The 18,073-nt window shown below is 38.0% G+C and overlaps 1 protein-coding gene across 6 annotated transcripts in view; it reads left to right on the forward strand.

Moving 5' to 3' along the window:
* Positions 1-18,073, forward strand: part of HABP2 (hyaluronan binding protein 2) — an 82,548-nt gene that overhangs the window by 8,719 nt on the left and 55,756 nt on the right. For 5 of the 6 annotated variants that reach the window (XR_012085615.2, XR_012085616.2, XR_012085614.2 and 2 more), the window contains exons 2-3: positions 4,821-4,860; positions 15,191-15,313. Coding sequence is in view for 3 of the 6 variants with exons in the window: in XM_020779904.3 (XP_020635563.3) it covers positions 4,821-4,860; positions 15,191-15,313 (163 nt within the window). In the remaining 3 variants the exon portion in view is untranslated. Of the gene's footprint in view, positions 1-4,820; positions 4,861-11,751; positions 11,868-15,190; positions 15,314-18,073 lie in introns of those variants that run through there. The other variant, XM_072995531.2, reaches the window with a different exon arrangement.

Consider the following 18,073-nt stretch of genomic DNA (forward strand, 5'->3'; position numbering starts at 1 on the left):
GTTTTTCCTGCCCAACAGTGTCATCCCCTTTTCTTGCTTGATGGATGCCATCCCTGGAGCTGAGATCACAGCAGGATGATTGGAAAGGAAAGAACCAGTGGAAATAAGCCGCATCTGTCTTATTTCCTGCCACATGGGGGTTTTTTAGTGTATGAATGTTCTCTGGCTTTGAATGAGTCTACTACTGACACTTTTTGTTACCATGGATCAATAGGGACCTGTATTTGCTTATGTCTATAGCTTCTGTCTTTTTTGTTATGTCAGCTTCTGTACATCTAATCAGTGTTCTAATATACAGAGATCAAACAAGTAAAATGCTTGTCCTCTGCTTTTTGTTGTTGTTGTTCCTAGAATAGTTGCAAGAGTAGGAGCAGTTTTTTCAAAAAATGGCACTTCTATTTGTATGGAGACAAGGCCATCGAAAACAAATCAAATTAGTGCCAAGGAAATTTATTGTGCACTAGATTGCTATTTCAAGTTGTCTTTGGTTCCCCTAGTGTTTTAAAATTTCTTTAGTGTCATGTTAACAGTAATCTGAATAAGACCATCTATTTAGCTAACTTACTATTTATTAATTCTGTTAAAGGTGTATATTTTTGTGGGGGTTTTGTGAAGAGAGTGCTCCTTTGTTTACTTTGTGGTGTATGAGTATGAACCTTGTGACTGTGCGAATTTCGTAGAATAATTGAGTTGCAAGAGGCGTACAAGGTCATCGAGTCTAACCCACTGCTCAGTGCAGGAATCCAATTTGCTACTGAGCTGCATGGGTGAATGCTGTAATCAGCTAGGCACAACTTAAGACATTCCTCTCTTGTTGTTCTTGGCGGTGTGTTGTTGTTGGATGCTTTGCTGAGTGGGTGCCTCTGTTTGCCAAGCTGCCTCTTCCTTCCTTGCCTTTTTTCTGTTGTACTGCCCAGACCTAGAGGGGGTCTGTTTTGCTGGATGGGTGGCATTGAACTTACAGTATTGTTTTGAATATGACTATAAACTAGTATCTGCATACATCTGACTATGATTTTTTCATTCTTCTTTTGGAGTAGATTTATTCTGTGTTGCCTTGCCTCTCCTTTTTTGTAATAGTTTTAAGGGTACTTTAAGGCTTTTGGAATCTAAAAAACACATATGGGAAAACACAAGCTGAATAACTTGAAACAGGCTTTTTTCCTTTCATGTATAACAAAATACCAGAATGTGAAAAATATGAAATGAAACAAAAATAAAAGAGGCAACCCCCCCCCAAAGAACTCAAAACTAAAGAAATATACAAATATGAAAATTTTTAACATCCCTGATTGTCTCATCTCTTGTTCCTCACCACTCCATCTAGTGCTGGCCCTGCCATTGGGCACAATGTGTTGGCTGTTCCAGATTGATTTGGGGTCAACCAAAAGGGCAGCAAATGGGTTATTATCATTATTAAGTTTTAACTGCAAAAACAGGGTGTTTGAGGGTCTTTCTGTTGATGTCACTGTAACATAATATCACCCAGCTTTTCCCCCCGTTCTCCTCAGATGGCATCACTACCATCACTCTCTGTTTTATAAATCCAAAGAGAACACTCTTGATTTTATAAATCCAAAGATATTGAGCAAGAATGGAATGATATGTCATGGAGGAGACCTGCAGGGAAGGAATCTTCAATATTCTTTGGGAACAGGTCTTAAGTGTCTGTGGACAAGAAGCAGGGTTTACAGACAGAAAATGACAATTGATGTACAAAACATATAGTTAAACATGCACACACATGTATATAATTTGAGATAAGAATGAGCTTAGACTGAATCCAATACTTTCCTCTCTCACACAAGCTGACCACCACTTTCACACTGAAAAGTTCCAGTGAGCCTGTGTCCTCTCCCCATCCTCTCCTTGGAGGAGAGGCTTCACTTTTGATAGGCTGCTCCTCAAGACCAACAGCCAATCATACCAGAACACTTTCCTGCAGATGCCAGAATAGGCTGACCAGCATAGACATGATGTACTTGGAAGTGGAACTTGCACAATTTTCTGCTCTGCTCTGTACACTTTTCAGGAGCTTTGCACTTCCATTCATGTACGGTGAGCATTGCCTGGCTTGCAAGTTTAGTAGGTATTTGTGTCTCTTGGCCTCAGTCTTCCCCAATTGAGTGAGATGTATTGCAATTCTGTTTAAGGCATACAAATTCTGTCTAATCTTGCATTTGCATATATAAATTAGCACATGTAGTTTTATGCAATTCAGAGCCCTCATTTGTTCTGCTTTTTGGTGATGCATTAGTGGCCACCCAATCTATGACTGGGAATGCTTGATAATTTGTTTTCATCTGCACTGTCCGCTTGTCCTGATTCCCATGTCTTAGGGAGTTTTCACACGGTAATTTTATGTCACCTTGTCATTGGGTTATGCACATTTATTCTCTCTGGTTTTCTCACAATGTTGTCAGTAGTCTGACAGCTGCCAGTTTCTATCCAGCACTTTTTGTCTCCCAGACACAATCTTTTTCAAAATCTGCTGTGATTTCTTTTCCGTGTTTTTCTCTTAGGTGACTGTGTGCTCTTGTGCACAGCAGCATTGATGGGAATGGTGAATGTGAAGGGCATTGGCACAACAGTTGTGCACTTTGGTAATAAAAGGGTTCTCCCATTGGTTGTGAATGAATATATAGAGGTCAGCCAATGAAGGGGAAAGAGCAGCTGGGAAGGGGGAGCTATGGAGGGTGTGTTGTGAAATAAACCATTGACCTGTGACTGACAAGATTTAGCTCTTAAAATATGAATCATTTTTAAAATGGAAATATTTGGATGAACATTCAAGAGGTTGCAACCGCCGACCTGTACTGTACACATGTTGCTCATATTTGTTCTTGGAGACATTCAGCTGAAAACAAAAGAGAATGATGGGGGGTCAAACCATGTCTTTTGGTTGAAAATGAATTATTATTATTATATTATCCCAGATTGGAATTATTATTATCATCACTAGTATTATCACATAGACACAAAATGGATTGGTTGCAACTCACAGTTGCTTGGGAGAAAGGAGTTTGCTTTAAATCTGTCTAAACTGTAAGGAGAGTGTACAAAACTGTTCATAAAGTATCATCTCAGGATGTGAGGTCTTTTTGACAGGGAGGGGGGAGGAATCCTAATCATTATCAGTTGGAATTAAGACCATTTCAGGTTGTGAAATTTTGAATTTGAGCCTCATTTCATGAAATGTAATCATATTAAAATATAATAACCACAATCTTGTCTACAAACAGCCTCTTGGTAAGGTTTTAAAATAAGGCTTTGTGTCGTTGATACTTTGCAAAGTATGTAGTAGGTTAAGACTAACTGCATGTTAATTTTCTTTAGTTTCATATTAAAAGTTTCCTTAGCTTCTTTTACAGAATTAACATATTTACCACTGTAGCCTTTGCATAATGTGAGGTATACATCCATACAGGAGAGTAGAAACAATTGGTTTTCTAAAATAAATGCTGGGATATATTTTTCACTTCCTTTGAAAGACAAGTCTTCCCTCTTCTGGCTATATAGAATATAACAAGCCAAAAGAGGGACAAGAAAGTAAACTAATTATCTCCTATTTTAAAAAGAAATACATGTTACTTCCAAACCTGAATTTTATTTGTAATAGCTGTACAGTAAGATACCCAATGTGGTGTAGTGGACAGAGTAATGGACTAAAACTCAGGAGGCCTGGGTTTGAATTCTAGTTCAGCCATAAAAATTTACTCACAGTATGGAACTGGTAAAACCACTCCTTAAATATCTCACCTATTTTGAAAGCCCTATTAGGGTAACTATAAGTTTGTTCCAACTTGAAGATACATAACAAAAACATACAGCAATACATGCCTCATTATGTATTTGTGTTGATGGCATATACTGAATTTATCTGTTAGAGATGGAGTAAGCAGTCAAAATCTGATACCCTAGGAATTAACTTTTGCATACAGTGCATTTAGATGGATATAACATTAAAACATGGGTAAGAAATAGAAAGAGCACAGGAACACAAAGATGAAGAAGACCACAAGGCTAATCTACTTGACAGTTTAATCACCAATCCGGGCAATATTTTGCTGGTATTCTAAATAAGAGTGAGTACAAAAATGTTTTAGTGTGAAGTGCTTCAGGGTTCAAAATAAATCATCTTCCATTCTACTCTTCTCTGTTTCCCTTCCCTCTCCCAACAGCAGTCCAGCATTCCATTGCCATTGAACATCTTCCCTTCTCTCTTAGGTGTTTGGGAGCTTCCCCCACCTACTTCTTCATACTCTAGTAAGCCTTGGATGTTTCAAAGCCTACAGATATATCCCATTTTTGTAGAGGCAGGCATTTGGAGAATTACTTCGCAGTCATTAGTCACAATCCTGTTGCTTAGAGTCAACCAAATTGTAAGTTTTGGTCTGTTCCCCCCGGTAAACAAGTTGTTCCTGCCACGAGTCATGGGAATGGTGCACATATACGTGCACATGATTCTTGATGTGTGCATGTCTATGCCCCAAGAATCATGATGACTTTGTATGCATACAATTAGCATTAGAATTTTTATCAATATATAAGATTTCCAGTAGTAACTGTGTAGCTTTCCCAAGAAGCAGAGGAACTACAGAAAAAAACCCTTTTACATCTCAGTTTTGAAACAGGTATGAGAAAAGTATTGTATCAATGAATTTAAGTAAAGTGGCAGCTATCTCCTTGAAAAAGAAAATATAATTTGCACCACTCAAATGCATTTGTTTTTAGTAAAAGATGGCTTTCCAGATAATGTTTAAATCTGACTTGTCTTATTTAGCATCATAGAAGCCTTTTTCTTTTCTTTTCTCATGCAGTGTTCTGGCGTCCTGTCATCATGGCTTGACCAAATAACTGGTAATCAACATGTCTTCTTCTTGTTAATTGTGACTTGTCATTATACTGGGTACACTAGTGTGTAAGGAAGCTGTAACATGACTGCAGAAGAAGCTTAACTGTTGGTTGGTTTTCAGCAGATAGGCAGCTCTGCAAATTCCAGTGAAATGATTAGTGGTAAAACATGTAAATGAGTGGTGTGGGCAATTAAGGTTGCATTCCTATGCTTGTTTAAGTGAGAGTTAAATTCCATTGGACATCATGGGGCCTGCTTCTGTTGTGGGTAGGCAGGTGTTATGATCACATTGTATCATACCTTTTGACAGAAGTGATCATTAAGGTATCAATAGCAGTCCAAACATTTGTTACTTACTATTACCAAGCTGGAATCAAGATTGCCGGAAGAAATATCAAAAACCTCAGATATGAAGATGAAACCACTGTGATGGCAGAAAGTGAGGAGGAATTAAAGTACCTCTTAACGAGAGTTAAAGAGGAGAGCGCAATAAAATTGGTCTGAAGCTCAACATCAAAAAAACTAAGATCATGGCCACTGGTCCCATCACCTACTGGCAAGGGGAAGGGAAAGGTATGGAGGCAGTGACAGAGTTTACTTTCCTGGGCTCCATGATCACTGCAGATGGTGACAGCAGCCACAAAATTAAAAGATGCCTGCTTCTTGGGAGGAAAGCAATGACAAACCTAGATAGCATCTTAAAAAGCAGAGACATCACCTTGCCGACAAAGGTCCGCATAGTCAAAGCTATGGTTTTTCCAGTAGTGATGTACAGAAGCGAGAGCTGGACCATAAAGAAAGCTGACCACTGAAGAATTCATGCTTTTGAATTGTGGTGCTGGAGGAGACTCTTGAGAGTCCCCTGGACTGCAAGGAGAACAAACCTATCAATTTTGAAGGAAATCAACCCTGAGTGCTCACTGGAAGGACAGATCCTGAAGCTGAGGCTCCAATACTTTAGCCATCTCATGAGAAGAGAAGACTCCCTAGAAAAGACCCTGATGTTGGGAAAGTGTGAAAGCAAGAGAAGAAGGGGATGACAGAGGATGAGATGGTTAGATAATGTCATTGAAACTACCAACATGAATTTGACCAAACTCCAGGAGGCAGTGGAAGACAGGAGGGATTGGCGTGCTCTGGTCCATGGGGTCACCAAGAGTCGGACACAACTTAACAACTAAACAACAACAAAGAACATTCATTGTGGAGTGAGCTGTCATCTCAGGAAGCACACATTGACTCTGTTTGCCCCTTGTCCCATATAAGGAACATGACTAATACTGAGTCAGATCAGTAATCTCACTAGTCCGGTAATGTTCACACTAGCTGGCAGATCTTCAAGATTTCAAGCAGAGAACATTCCCAAAATTGAGTGGCGATTCTAAACATAGAACTGAGGATTTTATGTGTGCCAAGCTTGTAGCCTACTCACTGACATGTACTCTCTCCCAAACTTGTGGCCATCTAAATATTACTGAACTGCCATTTCTTTCACCTTGTATTAGTGGTGCTGCTGGCTAGTGATGAAAGGGGCTGAGGTCCAATAACTTCTAAAAGGTCGCGAGCTGCCTACACCTGAGGCAGAGAGGAAGTGGCCTGAGTAGAGAATTGAACATATAACTCCACAGTCACAGTCCAGCATTTTAACCACTATGCTACACTGGTGTATTGCTTCTCAGTTTTTAAAAAAAGCAATTTCTCTTAATGTCCTGAAACTCCATTATCTTTCCCTTTCATTATTAATCATTTCTACAAAGCTGTCAGTGGTTTGGATCAGAAGTGCAGGGGAGTGTGGCTCAAATTCCACACGCCCTTGTCATCGTCTCTCAGCCTAATATTTTTCTTATTCATTATAAGGAGAAAATGTTGGTCTGTAGAGGAATTATGTAAACTTTCCTGAGCTCCTTGGAGTAAGGGTGGGATTTTAAAAAAATGAATAATATCTGCTTTGTAAAATAAAATTGTGTAATCTGCAAAGATGAGAAGTCACACACACGTGCGCGTACACACACACACACACACACACACACACACACACACACACACACACGTGCACACACAGAGAGACCTTCTGTGGTATAACCTGCAAGGTGGGATCAGCAGAAAAATTCAAGATGCATGCAGTCTGATCAACCATTAGACTTTTCCACCCTTGTCGCAGGTTTCACTATGGGCTTTGGTATGTGGTGCCGGTGGTTTAACTTTCTTTTGTCTGACCTGTTATTATTGTTACCATATATCTTATGTTTCTGGTTTGTATACACAAATTGCTGGATTGGTTACAACTAAAACATATTACAATATAAAGGCTGAATTTCTGTAGCACAGTTAAGAAAATGGCATAACTTTTGGAAGCAAATAGCCATTAAGTGAAGAAATCGCCATAGACATAATCTGTTGCATACTGAGTAACATGGCATGCAACAGATATTTCTTAACTGATGGCAATTAACCTCTGAAAAGACACTTTTTTGTATAACTATTCAACAATATTTTAGCCACTATCCTATGCTATCCTATCCCATCTACTGAAGCATTAGGGGTCTCCCTGGGTCGTCATTCTATAAGAGCCAAGAAGGATACTTTTCATGGTCTTTCTGAGTAGGTATGTATTTTTGCCTGGGTTTTGCATGCAGTGTCTGTGTTATCTGGAATAATTACCTCAATCAATAACTGAATATGTTATGACATATTTTAGTAGAGTGGAGAGTTTGGTAACATACGTTGGTATCACCTCTGCCTAGCTAATAGAAAGGCATACATAAAATGCCTGTTTCTGGTAGTTTACAAAAATTCATTTCTGGAGGGCTTTTAGGAAGATTTGTTGAAAACCTATCACTCCTGGAGGCTTTCAGGAACATGAAATGAAATATTTTCAGGTAAAACAGAAATCTCCCCAATTTGAAGGTGTCCCTTTAAATGGTGGAGGGGACACCAAAACCAGCACAGAAGCAAAGAAACAAAGTCAAGGTGATGGCTTCCTTACAGAGTCATACCATCTCGTGTTCTCTTATTGTCTTCCACTTTTCCAGGTATTATTATCTTTTCGAGCAAGCCTTGTCTTCTCATGATATGTCCAAAGCATGGGCAATCAATGCAATCCTACAGTTATTTCACTCTTTGGTGCTCCTTTCTTTGGGACTGCAATCTATATTGAATACTTTTACATTGTGAGCCATTGTTTTGCTTTCCATATTGGTGAGCATATTCTAATTAGGATTTTGTCCTAATTGGATTTAATTTGGAATATTTCCATTAGTATTCAATCATTTTTCATATAATTTAATCTTAAAAACAAAATGTAAAAACAAGGCCAAATCAAAGGGGGAAATGCCTATAGCTTTAATATTGTCTCAGAACATATAATTCCATAATTATAAATACAAACCTGTTTGCATTAAAAATACTTTCAATACTTGTAGGTAATACATTCTTTCTAACATTGTTGCAGGAGTCTAAGTTCCATAAAATTGGTTTTATCTATAAGGTAAACCTTTTTCCATGGTAATTTGTTGTTGTTGTTTAGTCGTTTAGTTGTGTCCAACTCTTTATGACCCCATAGACCAGAGCACACCAGGCTATGTGGACCTTTGTTGGCAAGGTGATGTCTCTGCTTTTTAAGATGCTGTCTAGGTTTGTCATCACTTTCCTCCCAAGAAGCAGGCATCTTTTAATTTTGTGGCTGCTGTCACCATCTGCAGTGATCATGGAGCCCAGGAAAGTAAACTCTGTCACTGCCTCCATACCTTTCCCCTCCCCTTGCCAGTAGGTGATGGGACCAGTGGCCATGATCTTAGTTTTTTTGATGTTGAGCTTCAGACCATTTTTTGTGCTCTCCTCTTTCACCCTCATTAAGAGGTACTTTAATTCCTCCTCAGTTTCTGCCATCACAGTGGTATCATCTTCATATCTGAGGTTGTTAATATTTCTTCCAGCAGTCTTAATTCTGGCTTGGGATTCCTCCAGTCCAGCCTTTCGCATGATATATTCTTCATAAATTAAATAAGCAGAGAGACAATATACAGCCTTGTCATCCTCCTTTCCCAATTTTGAACCAATTAGTTGTTCCCTATCCAGTTCTAACTGTTGCTTCCTGTCCCATACATATAGATTTCTCCGGGGATAGATAAGGTGGTCAGGCACTCCCATTTCTTTAAGGACTTGCCATAGTTTGCTGTGGTCCACACATTCAAATGCTTTCGCGTGGTCAGTGAAGCAGAAGTAGATGTTTTTCCGGAACTCTCTGGCTTTCTCCATAATCCAGCACATGTTGGCAATTTGGTCTCGAGTTCCTCTGCCCCTTCGGAATCCTGCTTGTACTTCTGGGAGTTCTCGGTCCACATACTGCTGAAGCCTACCTTGTTGGATTTTGAGCATAACCTTGCTAGCGTGTGAAATGAGTGCAATCGTGCGGTAGTTGGAGCATTCTTTGGCACTGCCCTTCTTTGAGATTGGGATGTAGACTGATCTTTTCCAATCCTCTGGAATGGATGTTCTAGAATGTTGCTAAAACTGGAATGGGTGATACGTCAGTGCAAGAGTCCAGAGATGTCCAGAGACGCAGCATCAGTTCTCTACGCTTGGGTGGTTGTTTCCTCTGGAACAGAATGCTATTCATACGTGAAAGGATCTGAGGATATTGATCAGAAATTCCCTAATTGATTCACAGCTCTCAGCAACACACAAAAATGCAGATGAAAGTATAAGCAGTTTAAAAGATCATCCAAACCTCAAAGCTAATTTCTAGCTTTTAAAGTCAATCTCTGCCTATCAACTATGGGGTGGAGAGAAGGGTCTTTGCACTACACAGAAGAAAGTTGTGCTTTGAAAATACATGTAGGATGTCTCATTTAATTTTGTGTAATAGTCACATTTCAGTGACAAATGTCAGATCACGGCATCTTTAAGCGTGTTCAGATTTTTCAGCATTTACAAAGAATGAAGGCTCTGATTCTGTAATGTGTTAAAATAAGCCCATGTATCAGAATTTGTGTGTTAATTATGTGCTTAGATTTTTTTTTAAGAAAATGATGCTTTTACTTAACTAAACCGATGGCTTCCTATGAATAATTTAAACAAGAGAAACAGGAGCATTTCTTATATAAAAGAAATGAGATCCACAAGGTTATTTAGTGCTGAGAAACTGAAAGAGTGTTGCAAAAAAATAAATAAAACAGGGCCAGCTGCTTTCTTAGTAGCATAAATAAATAACAATACAGATATAATACTTATCTCACAGAGATGGATTTCATCTTTTCATACACTGACAAAGGACATTTTTGTGAAAAATTTCCAATGTTCTGAGATAGTTCCAAGCTTAATAACAGAATTCACTTTTTTTTAAAAAAAAATGGAGAACTAAGGTTGCAGATGAAAATGTACCTGTTATTAGAAAGTCCCTAGAAAATTACTTCTAGGCATGTTGTTGTTATATGCCATTAAGTCACCTAAAACACAGAGTGGCCCTATGAATGAGTGACCTCCAAAATATTGTGTCATTAGCAGACTCATTTAAGTATATTGATCAAGATGGCACTAAAAGGCTATTGCACCAATGATGCATTCTTGTGAAATATAAAGATACAGATAAACATTTCTGTTAAAAAAATTTAAGTACTGAAAATATTCCAAAGAAAAATGCACCACAGCTACACAATATTATTGACACTCGAACCTCACTTTTTTTCCCCTTATCAGTGGGTTAAATAATTCATGTTTAAGTTAATACTAAAGATGTCCACTGAAAATCTAAAGTATGTGGAAACCGTTTCCTCCCTTTTACTGGATACTTCTAACGTCAGCAGCTCATAGGTTCCACAGCAAACAAGTAGCATATAATAATTAAGGCTGAGTTTCTACTATGTACATTCATGCCATCGAGTGAAATACTCAGGTAGCAGTACTAAAACCCAAGCATAGCTCACCAAGCATCAAGTAGAACAGCCAATTAAATGTCTGTTTGCTACCAGGAGAGTGTCCAGACCAGCCAAGCAATCTTACTACAATAACTCCCACTTCCATGGGGTTAAAAGAAAAGCAACAGGACTTGAACCATAAGGCCTTGATGATGGTCCACACACCAAGAGCATCACACCACAAATTAGCTGGAAGCTTCCCTCCATTCTTATTTTTTCATCATTAATTGGCTGGTGTCACCTCTCCAGTCCCCCCCACACATAGTTTCTAGTGACTATTATGATACCAGGTGGCACATCCTAGATACTTGATTTATTGATATATCACTTGCTCTTTTTTTGGAAAAAAAATCAAAATCTTTAATAGCATCCTCCTCAAAGAGAAAGGAAATGAGTTAATTTCAGCAGCGTAGATACCAAAACTGGTTTAAATCATAAGAAATAAATTGATTTCCATTCAGCGCATGTCAATGAGGTCACTGATTTAAATATTTATTTTTTTATTTTATTTATTTATTTAATTTATATGCCGCCCACACTACCCAAAGGTCTCTGGGCGGCTTACAGCATTTAAAATACAATAAAGTTATGTAGCAATTAAAATACAATTAAAATATATATAAAATTGCCATCGGACCCACAGCTAAATATCACATGACTTGAACTTGATTTAAAAATATCTGAATATAAATCAATTCAAATGGTCAGTGTGGCCACATTCTGAGTTTCACGTCTTATATTGGATCAAAACATTTTGCATTTTCTCATTTGTCATTGTTTAAAGACAAAATTCCAATTCTGAAAGTCAGTATTAACAATATTACACCAAGCATCATTTTTGTTTTGCCAAATTGGGATATCTTAGTTGTCAACTCTCTTAGAACAATTAATGATAACATCCTGGTGTGTAGTTGTAGACATAAATTTAGATTATGTAGTTGTAATATATCTGTCCAAATTATCTGATTTACTCTTGAAACAGCACTGCTGGAAGGGACCCTGTGGATCATAGAATCCAGCCTGTCAAGGAAATACAGTGGTATCTCAACTTATGAACTTAATCCGTATTGGAACCGCATTCAGACATCGAACAGTTCGTAAGTCGAGGCAAACTTTTCCATAGGAATGCATTGAAAACAATTTAATCCGTACCTGCTGTTTTTTGTTCTTATGTCGAGGCACCATTCTTAAGTCGAAGCATTAGTTCCCATAGAAACTAATGCAAAGCCAGTTAATCCATACTCTACCACTAGGGGGAGGATTTCTTCTTCTTCTTTTGACCTAAGATTAACTTAGGTCAAAAAAAGGGCAGGAAAGTTTTTTTCCCTTCGTAAGTCGAGGCTCCAATCACAAGTCGAAGCAACATTTTGCAAACTGAGCTGTTCATAACTCAAAATGTTCGTAAGTGGAGACGTTTGTAAGTTGAGGTACCACTGTAGTGGGAGAGCAAACTTTCATCCTCTAGCTCCAAAGCCAGATATCTAAACCACTGAGCTATCCAATAAATGAATGAATGGCTCAAATTCAGATACAAAGTAGTCTCTGATTCTTCAAGCTTTGTTGGTTGAATTCTTAGCAGTAATTATTGAATAAAATGACCAAATAAGCCAAAAAGAAATGTTCAGACAAAATGAACCAGGCTTAACAACAACAACAAAAGGTGTTTAACATCCTGAAACAGATGTTCTGAATGGTTGATGCTATCATGTGGTAACTTCACATGAAGATGGTTCATGTTAGGAACCAATAAAAGCACATCACACAAAAAGCACATTATACAAAAAACAATTATTATCAAGGAGAAACCATAAAAGTGGCCGCAACGTATCTAAATTTGGATCTATTATTCAGAAATGGGGAAAAATCCTTCTTGTTTCATCAGTACAGTAGAATATCAGGGTGACATAGAGGTGTTAAAAGTATAAGAGGAGCCAAAGATACCTTTTAGTTATATAAAATTTAATAAATAAACAGAGCAAAATCTAACTTCTGCAAAATCCAACCATGTGATGACAGCTTGAAGTCTGAACTCCTGGAGAATACTCTCTTTGTTTTTCCTTTTCCCATTGTATTGCATTAAACTTTATTTGCTCGGCGAAGACAATGGCCTTATCTTGGAATGAGATCCTTATTCCTCAGCCCGGCATGCACTCCTGCAGCACTTTCATATTGCAAAGACTCGACTCTTGTAAAATAATGAGCGAAGAAAAGAAGTCTTGACTTGACATAACGATAAATGAGGTGAAACTTTTTTTTTTACCGTTAAGAAACCAGGGTTGGCGCATAGAAAAAAAAGAAGGTTCTATTTTAATATGAAATATAAAGCATCCATTGTACAAAAAAAGTTTTTTTTCATCAGAAGCAAAGGAAGAACAAAGATAAAGGCTGCAACAGAATGAATGAGTTGAGAAAACTAAGATAATGTCGTTGATAATCAGTTCAAGGCAAAGCGTTATCCAACAGGCCATCGTCCCAGCCCTAGGGGAGAGCTTTTAAAAGTGTCCCTGTATGCATTTTCGCTCTCCTCATTACCATACCTGCTCTTTGAAACTCACCAGTGGTTCCAACAAACTGCAGTGACACCTGCCGGAAAGAGCAGATGACCCGTCTTAATCAACTACTTCTGTGAAAAGTCTATGGAAAGAACTGCCACCCCATCTTCATTTTGCTGTTCTGAAAGCTATTTGTCAATGGGTATCCTGAGCACCATGGCTATGAACAAAGATCTGTTTCTGTGCATTGGAAATGTGGCACCATGATCAAAGCTAAGGAGAATCTCCCACTTGTTCCTTTGTTCGTGAATATGTCCCTTCTCTTATGCGGCTACTAAGACTGGAATAATTATCTGTACTTTATCCTGTGGTAGTTTCAGTCTACATGTGCGGTTTCTGCAGGGTCCTGAATGGAACTGACATCCTGAAACAAGCTATGCACTTTTAATATGGCATTTCTCTTGGACTGAGGACCATACTCAAAGTTGCTGTCACCTCATGGAACTGTGTGACAAAGGGATTATAAATTACCATGATAATCTTTCTTACAAAAAGTATTTGGAAAAAACATAGATATATTTAAGAAACAAAAGGACTAAAAGGTGAAAAAAGGTAAAATATTTCATTTAACTGGAAATTTGCCTCTAAGTAAGATGGAATATCATTTGGACATTGAGATGGAATGTGTGTTACTCAGACATTTGATAAACATGCAAGAATAGGAACTGGCACAAGGATGAATGATGAGGTCAGTTTTATAAAAGATTTCAGAACGCCATATTCTTGCCAAAATGTCATATTGAATAAAACCTACTAAACATTATTATATATAAAGTAAAATTCTATTGGCTGTTGCAGATCATGTCCAAACCCCCCTTAAGTGCATTTATGTCTATGCGTCCACTTTCACAAAACATAAGATTGATTCTCATGTTACAGATGAGGCCACCATCTCAGTTCTAGACTGTATTTTCTTTTTAATTCCTCTTCAGAGGTACACATACTTGAAATTTTTTTCAAAATATTCAAATATTCATGAGGCAGGATAAATACTGAGAAAATATTCAAAGTGTGTGCCAGAGAAAACTAGCATGGTTAAAAAAAAAATATCAGCTTGTGTTAGTGTTATCATAGTAGATGATGTGAAAAATAACCTGGAATTCCACAGGGTGATGTCATATGTTGACTCAGTAGCCAAAGAACCAGCCTGGGACCTCTCACATAAATCGTGTGAGCCCAATTCAGTACAAAATGATTTATCACAAATGAGTATAACATGGGATTGCAGCCTTAAAGTCAAATCCTTGCTCAACCATGAAAAAACTGGGTATTGTAAGCCAAGCCATTGTATCTCAGTCCTATCTCTATCATAAGATTATTGGGAAAATTAGCTAATGATCCATGGATGACACTGAATCTTCTGAGAAGATGGAAAGGAATAATATAAACTGTCCAATTTATTTATTTATAAATTAGATACAAATAGTTGTTGTAGGTTTTTTGGGCTGTTTGGCAGTGTTCTGGAGGTTTTTCTTCCTAACGTTTCACCAGAACACAGACAGAGTTCTAGCTCCTGTTCTCTGAAGATGCCGGCCACAGAGACTGGTGAAACGGGGGGGAAAAGCCTCCAGAACACAGCCAAACAGCCCGAAAAACCTACAATAACCATGAGATCCCAGACGTGAACGCTTTTGAGAATACATGGATACAAATAATTTATTACATTTATATTTTCCACCCTTCCTCCAAGGACTGCCACAAGCACCTAAGTTATCCACCTAAGTCTTCCACATTTATGAGATTTCCCCCCATTAATATAAACAGTTTGCCTCCCAATTCTATAAAATTAATGATTATTTACTATATAATGAACTTTTAAATTGTATTTTATCATGAACACAATCTCTCCATTCCTATCCCATCTGCAGACTCAGCTGATGATTATTACTATGAATACAGCACTGAATACACACAGGCGGAAGTGACTGATCCTGGATCTAGTTCTCCTGCTACATATCCTGACTGGTTTGATGAGTACTTAGATTATGATGGTATTTGTTGGTCATATTTTGTGAGAGGAAAACAGGGAGTGCAAATGGAATGGAAATACCAACATGAGTGGACTTACTGTGCTGTTTCTCATAAACATTTTATCTATTAGCATTGACAGAACGTCCATTATCAGTTCAGGGAGATTATTGTATTTCTTTAGTAAAGGATATGAATTTCATTTACAGAAAACATTTTGGATTACACAGTTCACTTTTTATTATCACTGAGAGTAATAAATGCTACTTTGTCTCTAGAAACTTTAAAAAATCTCCACCTCCTTAAACTTTAGTATAAGGGGACTGATAGATTTAGGATCAAGATTGATTGATTGATTGATTGATTCGCGAAGGCTTTCACGGCCGGGATCTAATGGTTATTCTGGGTTTTTCAGGCTCTTTGGCCGTGTTCTGAAGGTTGTTCTTCCTAACGTTTCGCCAGTCTCTGTGACCAGCATCCTCAGAGCACATGTTGCTGTCCTCTGAAGATGCTGGCCACAGAGACCGGCGAAACGTTAGGAAGAACAACCTTCAGAACACGGCCAAAGAGCCCAAAAAACCCAGAACAACGATTGATTGATTGATTGATTGATTGATTGATTGATTGATTGATTGATTGATTGATTGATTGATTGATTGATTGATTGATTGATTGATTGATTGAATTTTTATATTGCCCATCTGGCCAAGGCCACTTTGGGTGCTTTACAGCATATAAATACCACCATGTAATACTTAATAACACAAAAATTAGAAACAATAAAAAGCAAACAAGCAATAAACTCAAAACATTAAAAATTATCAAAATAAAACAGAGTGGTCATTTCGACCAGATAGGCGGGGTATAAATAGAATGAATGAATGAATGAATGAATGAATAAATGAATAAATAAATAAATAAATAAATAAATAAATAAATAAATAAATAAATAAATAAATTTAAAAACATTCAAAATAATTAGAACATTTAAAACATTTAAGTTGGTGGACATTAGACAGATAGGCTAATTAGATTCAGCTGAGATTGCAGGTATGATGTTTCTGAGTGCCTGTCTAAATACCCAGGTTTTTAGTGACTTTTTAAATATTGCCAGAGAAGGAACCAAGCAAATTGCAGGGGTGTGGCCATTCCATAGCTGAGAAGCAACTGCCAAGAAGGACCTCGTTGGGACGTGCCCCTGCGTGTCCCCAGATTATTTCACCAGCCTGAGGCCCACAACACATTCCGTCCTTTACGCTGCCACCAGTTGATCTTTGTCAACAATGTTCAATTAGAAAGATTGAGGTCCATGCTGAGTATAAAGTTTAACAAAAATAGATTTATTAGATTCAGTTCACTTAAACAGGTTCTTCAAAGACTTTAAAGTATTCAGTAGGTTTGTAATAACTTGTTTCAGTCTTAACTCTCTATAAATTCCACACTCTTAACTTAATTCCACACCCTTAACTCCTCACTCTACCACTCTCTCTAACTCCCACAGACTAACTGACTGACTTTTCACTTCAGACTCTCATCTCTCACTGTAACTAGAGTTTGCAATCACGATGAAGGAACCGTTAGGCTACACTGACCCTCACTGTAACTGACTTAATCACTCACAAAACTCCACTTCTCTGCCTCACCTCTCCCTTCTAGTTTCTCTGGCTTTGCCTCCCAACAACTCTCATTGGTGTACGCAAATAACCTCCTACATGAGCCAAAGCAGGGTGATTGCCACACTCATCTTCTCCCTCCAGGCCCCTGGTGGGATTAGCATCCTCAGCCGGCCTGCTTGGGATGTTCTTGTAAGATGGGCAGATCTTATTGGAAGGAGGTGTTCTGCCAGTAGTGAAGTCCCAAACCATTTAGGATTTTATAGGTTAAAACCATTACCCTGAGGCTGCCATGGAAACTGACAGGTAACCAGTGTAAGGTGGCCAGAATTGGAGTGACATGTTGACCTGTTTTTTTCCTCATATAACCAGTGTCTTAAGATCCCATTTTTAAGATCCAGTGCCTATTCATGATGAGTTTACTTCTATGAGTAGCATGAAAGTGTATATAATATTTGGAAAAGGAACCAAAAATATCATATACTCTCCACAATATTTCTGGTCTTTCAAAATATTACATAGATTTCAATCTAGATTTCAATCTAATGAGAACATTGTTTGAAACTACTACAGGAAGGCAGGGAGCTAATGAGATAGCTATTGTGTATACCTGGATTCAAAGTCAGTCAGCCATTCAGTACATCTGAATGCAGAGATGGTTACTTAGTTAGTGGTCAGCCATGTAACCCATATTTGTTCCTCCAGATTTGTGTTTGGGAGGACAGTAAAAATTTTCTTGTAAAGTAAACCTATTATGTAGGTCAAGGGTATGATGGCCCTGGAGATACAGTAGTACTTCGGTTTACGAAATCAATGTGTTCTCCGTAATGTTACGTAAAGCAAAAATTACATTAACCGAAATGCGGATTGCCATAGGAACAGGAGCGGTGTGTCCCAGAGAAACGTCCTTTGCAAATAGAAACCCCCCCCCAAAAAAAACAGCCCATAAACCGAGGCATTATTTTCTATGAATTTCTGTTTGTGAACCAAAAATTACGTTAACCGAGGCGTTCGTAAACTGAGGTACTACTGTACAAAATTGCAATTCTAATCATACCTCACTATTTCTTGTACAAACTAGAACTGATAAAAGTTTCAGTCCAACAACATCTAGTCCATCACACACACATCCTAAGCTGAAGAAGGCAAACATCACTAGAATCAATGCAC

This window comes from Pogona vitticeps, chromosome 3 (assembly GCF_051106095.1).
Source record: "Pogona vitticeps strain Pit_001003342236 chromosome 3, PviZW2.1, whole genome shotgun sequence".
NCBI lineage: Eukaryota > Metazoa > Chordata > Lepidosauria > Squamata > Agamidae > Pogona > Pogona vitticeps.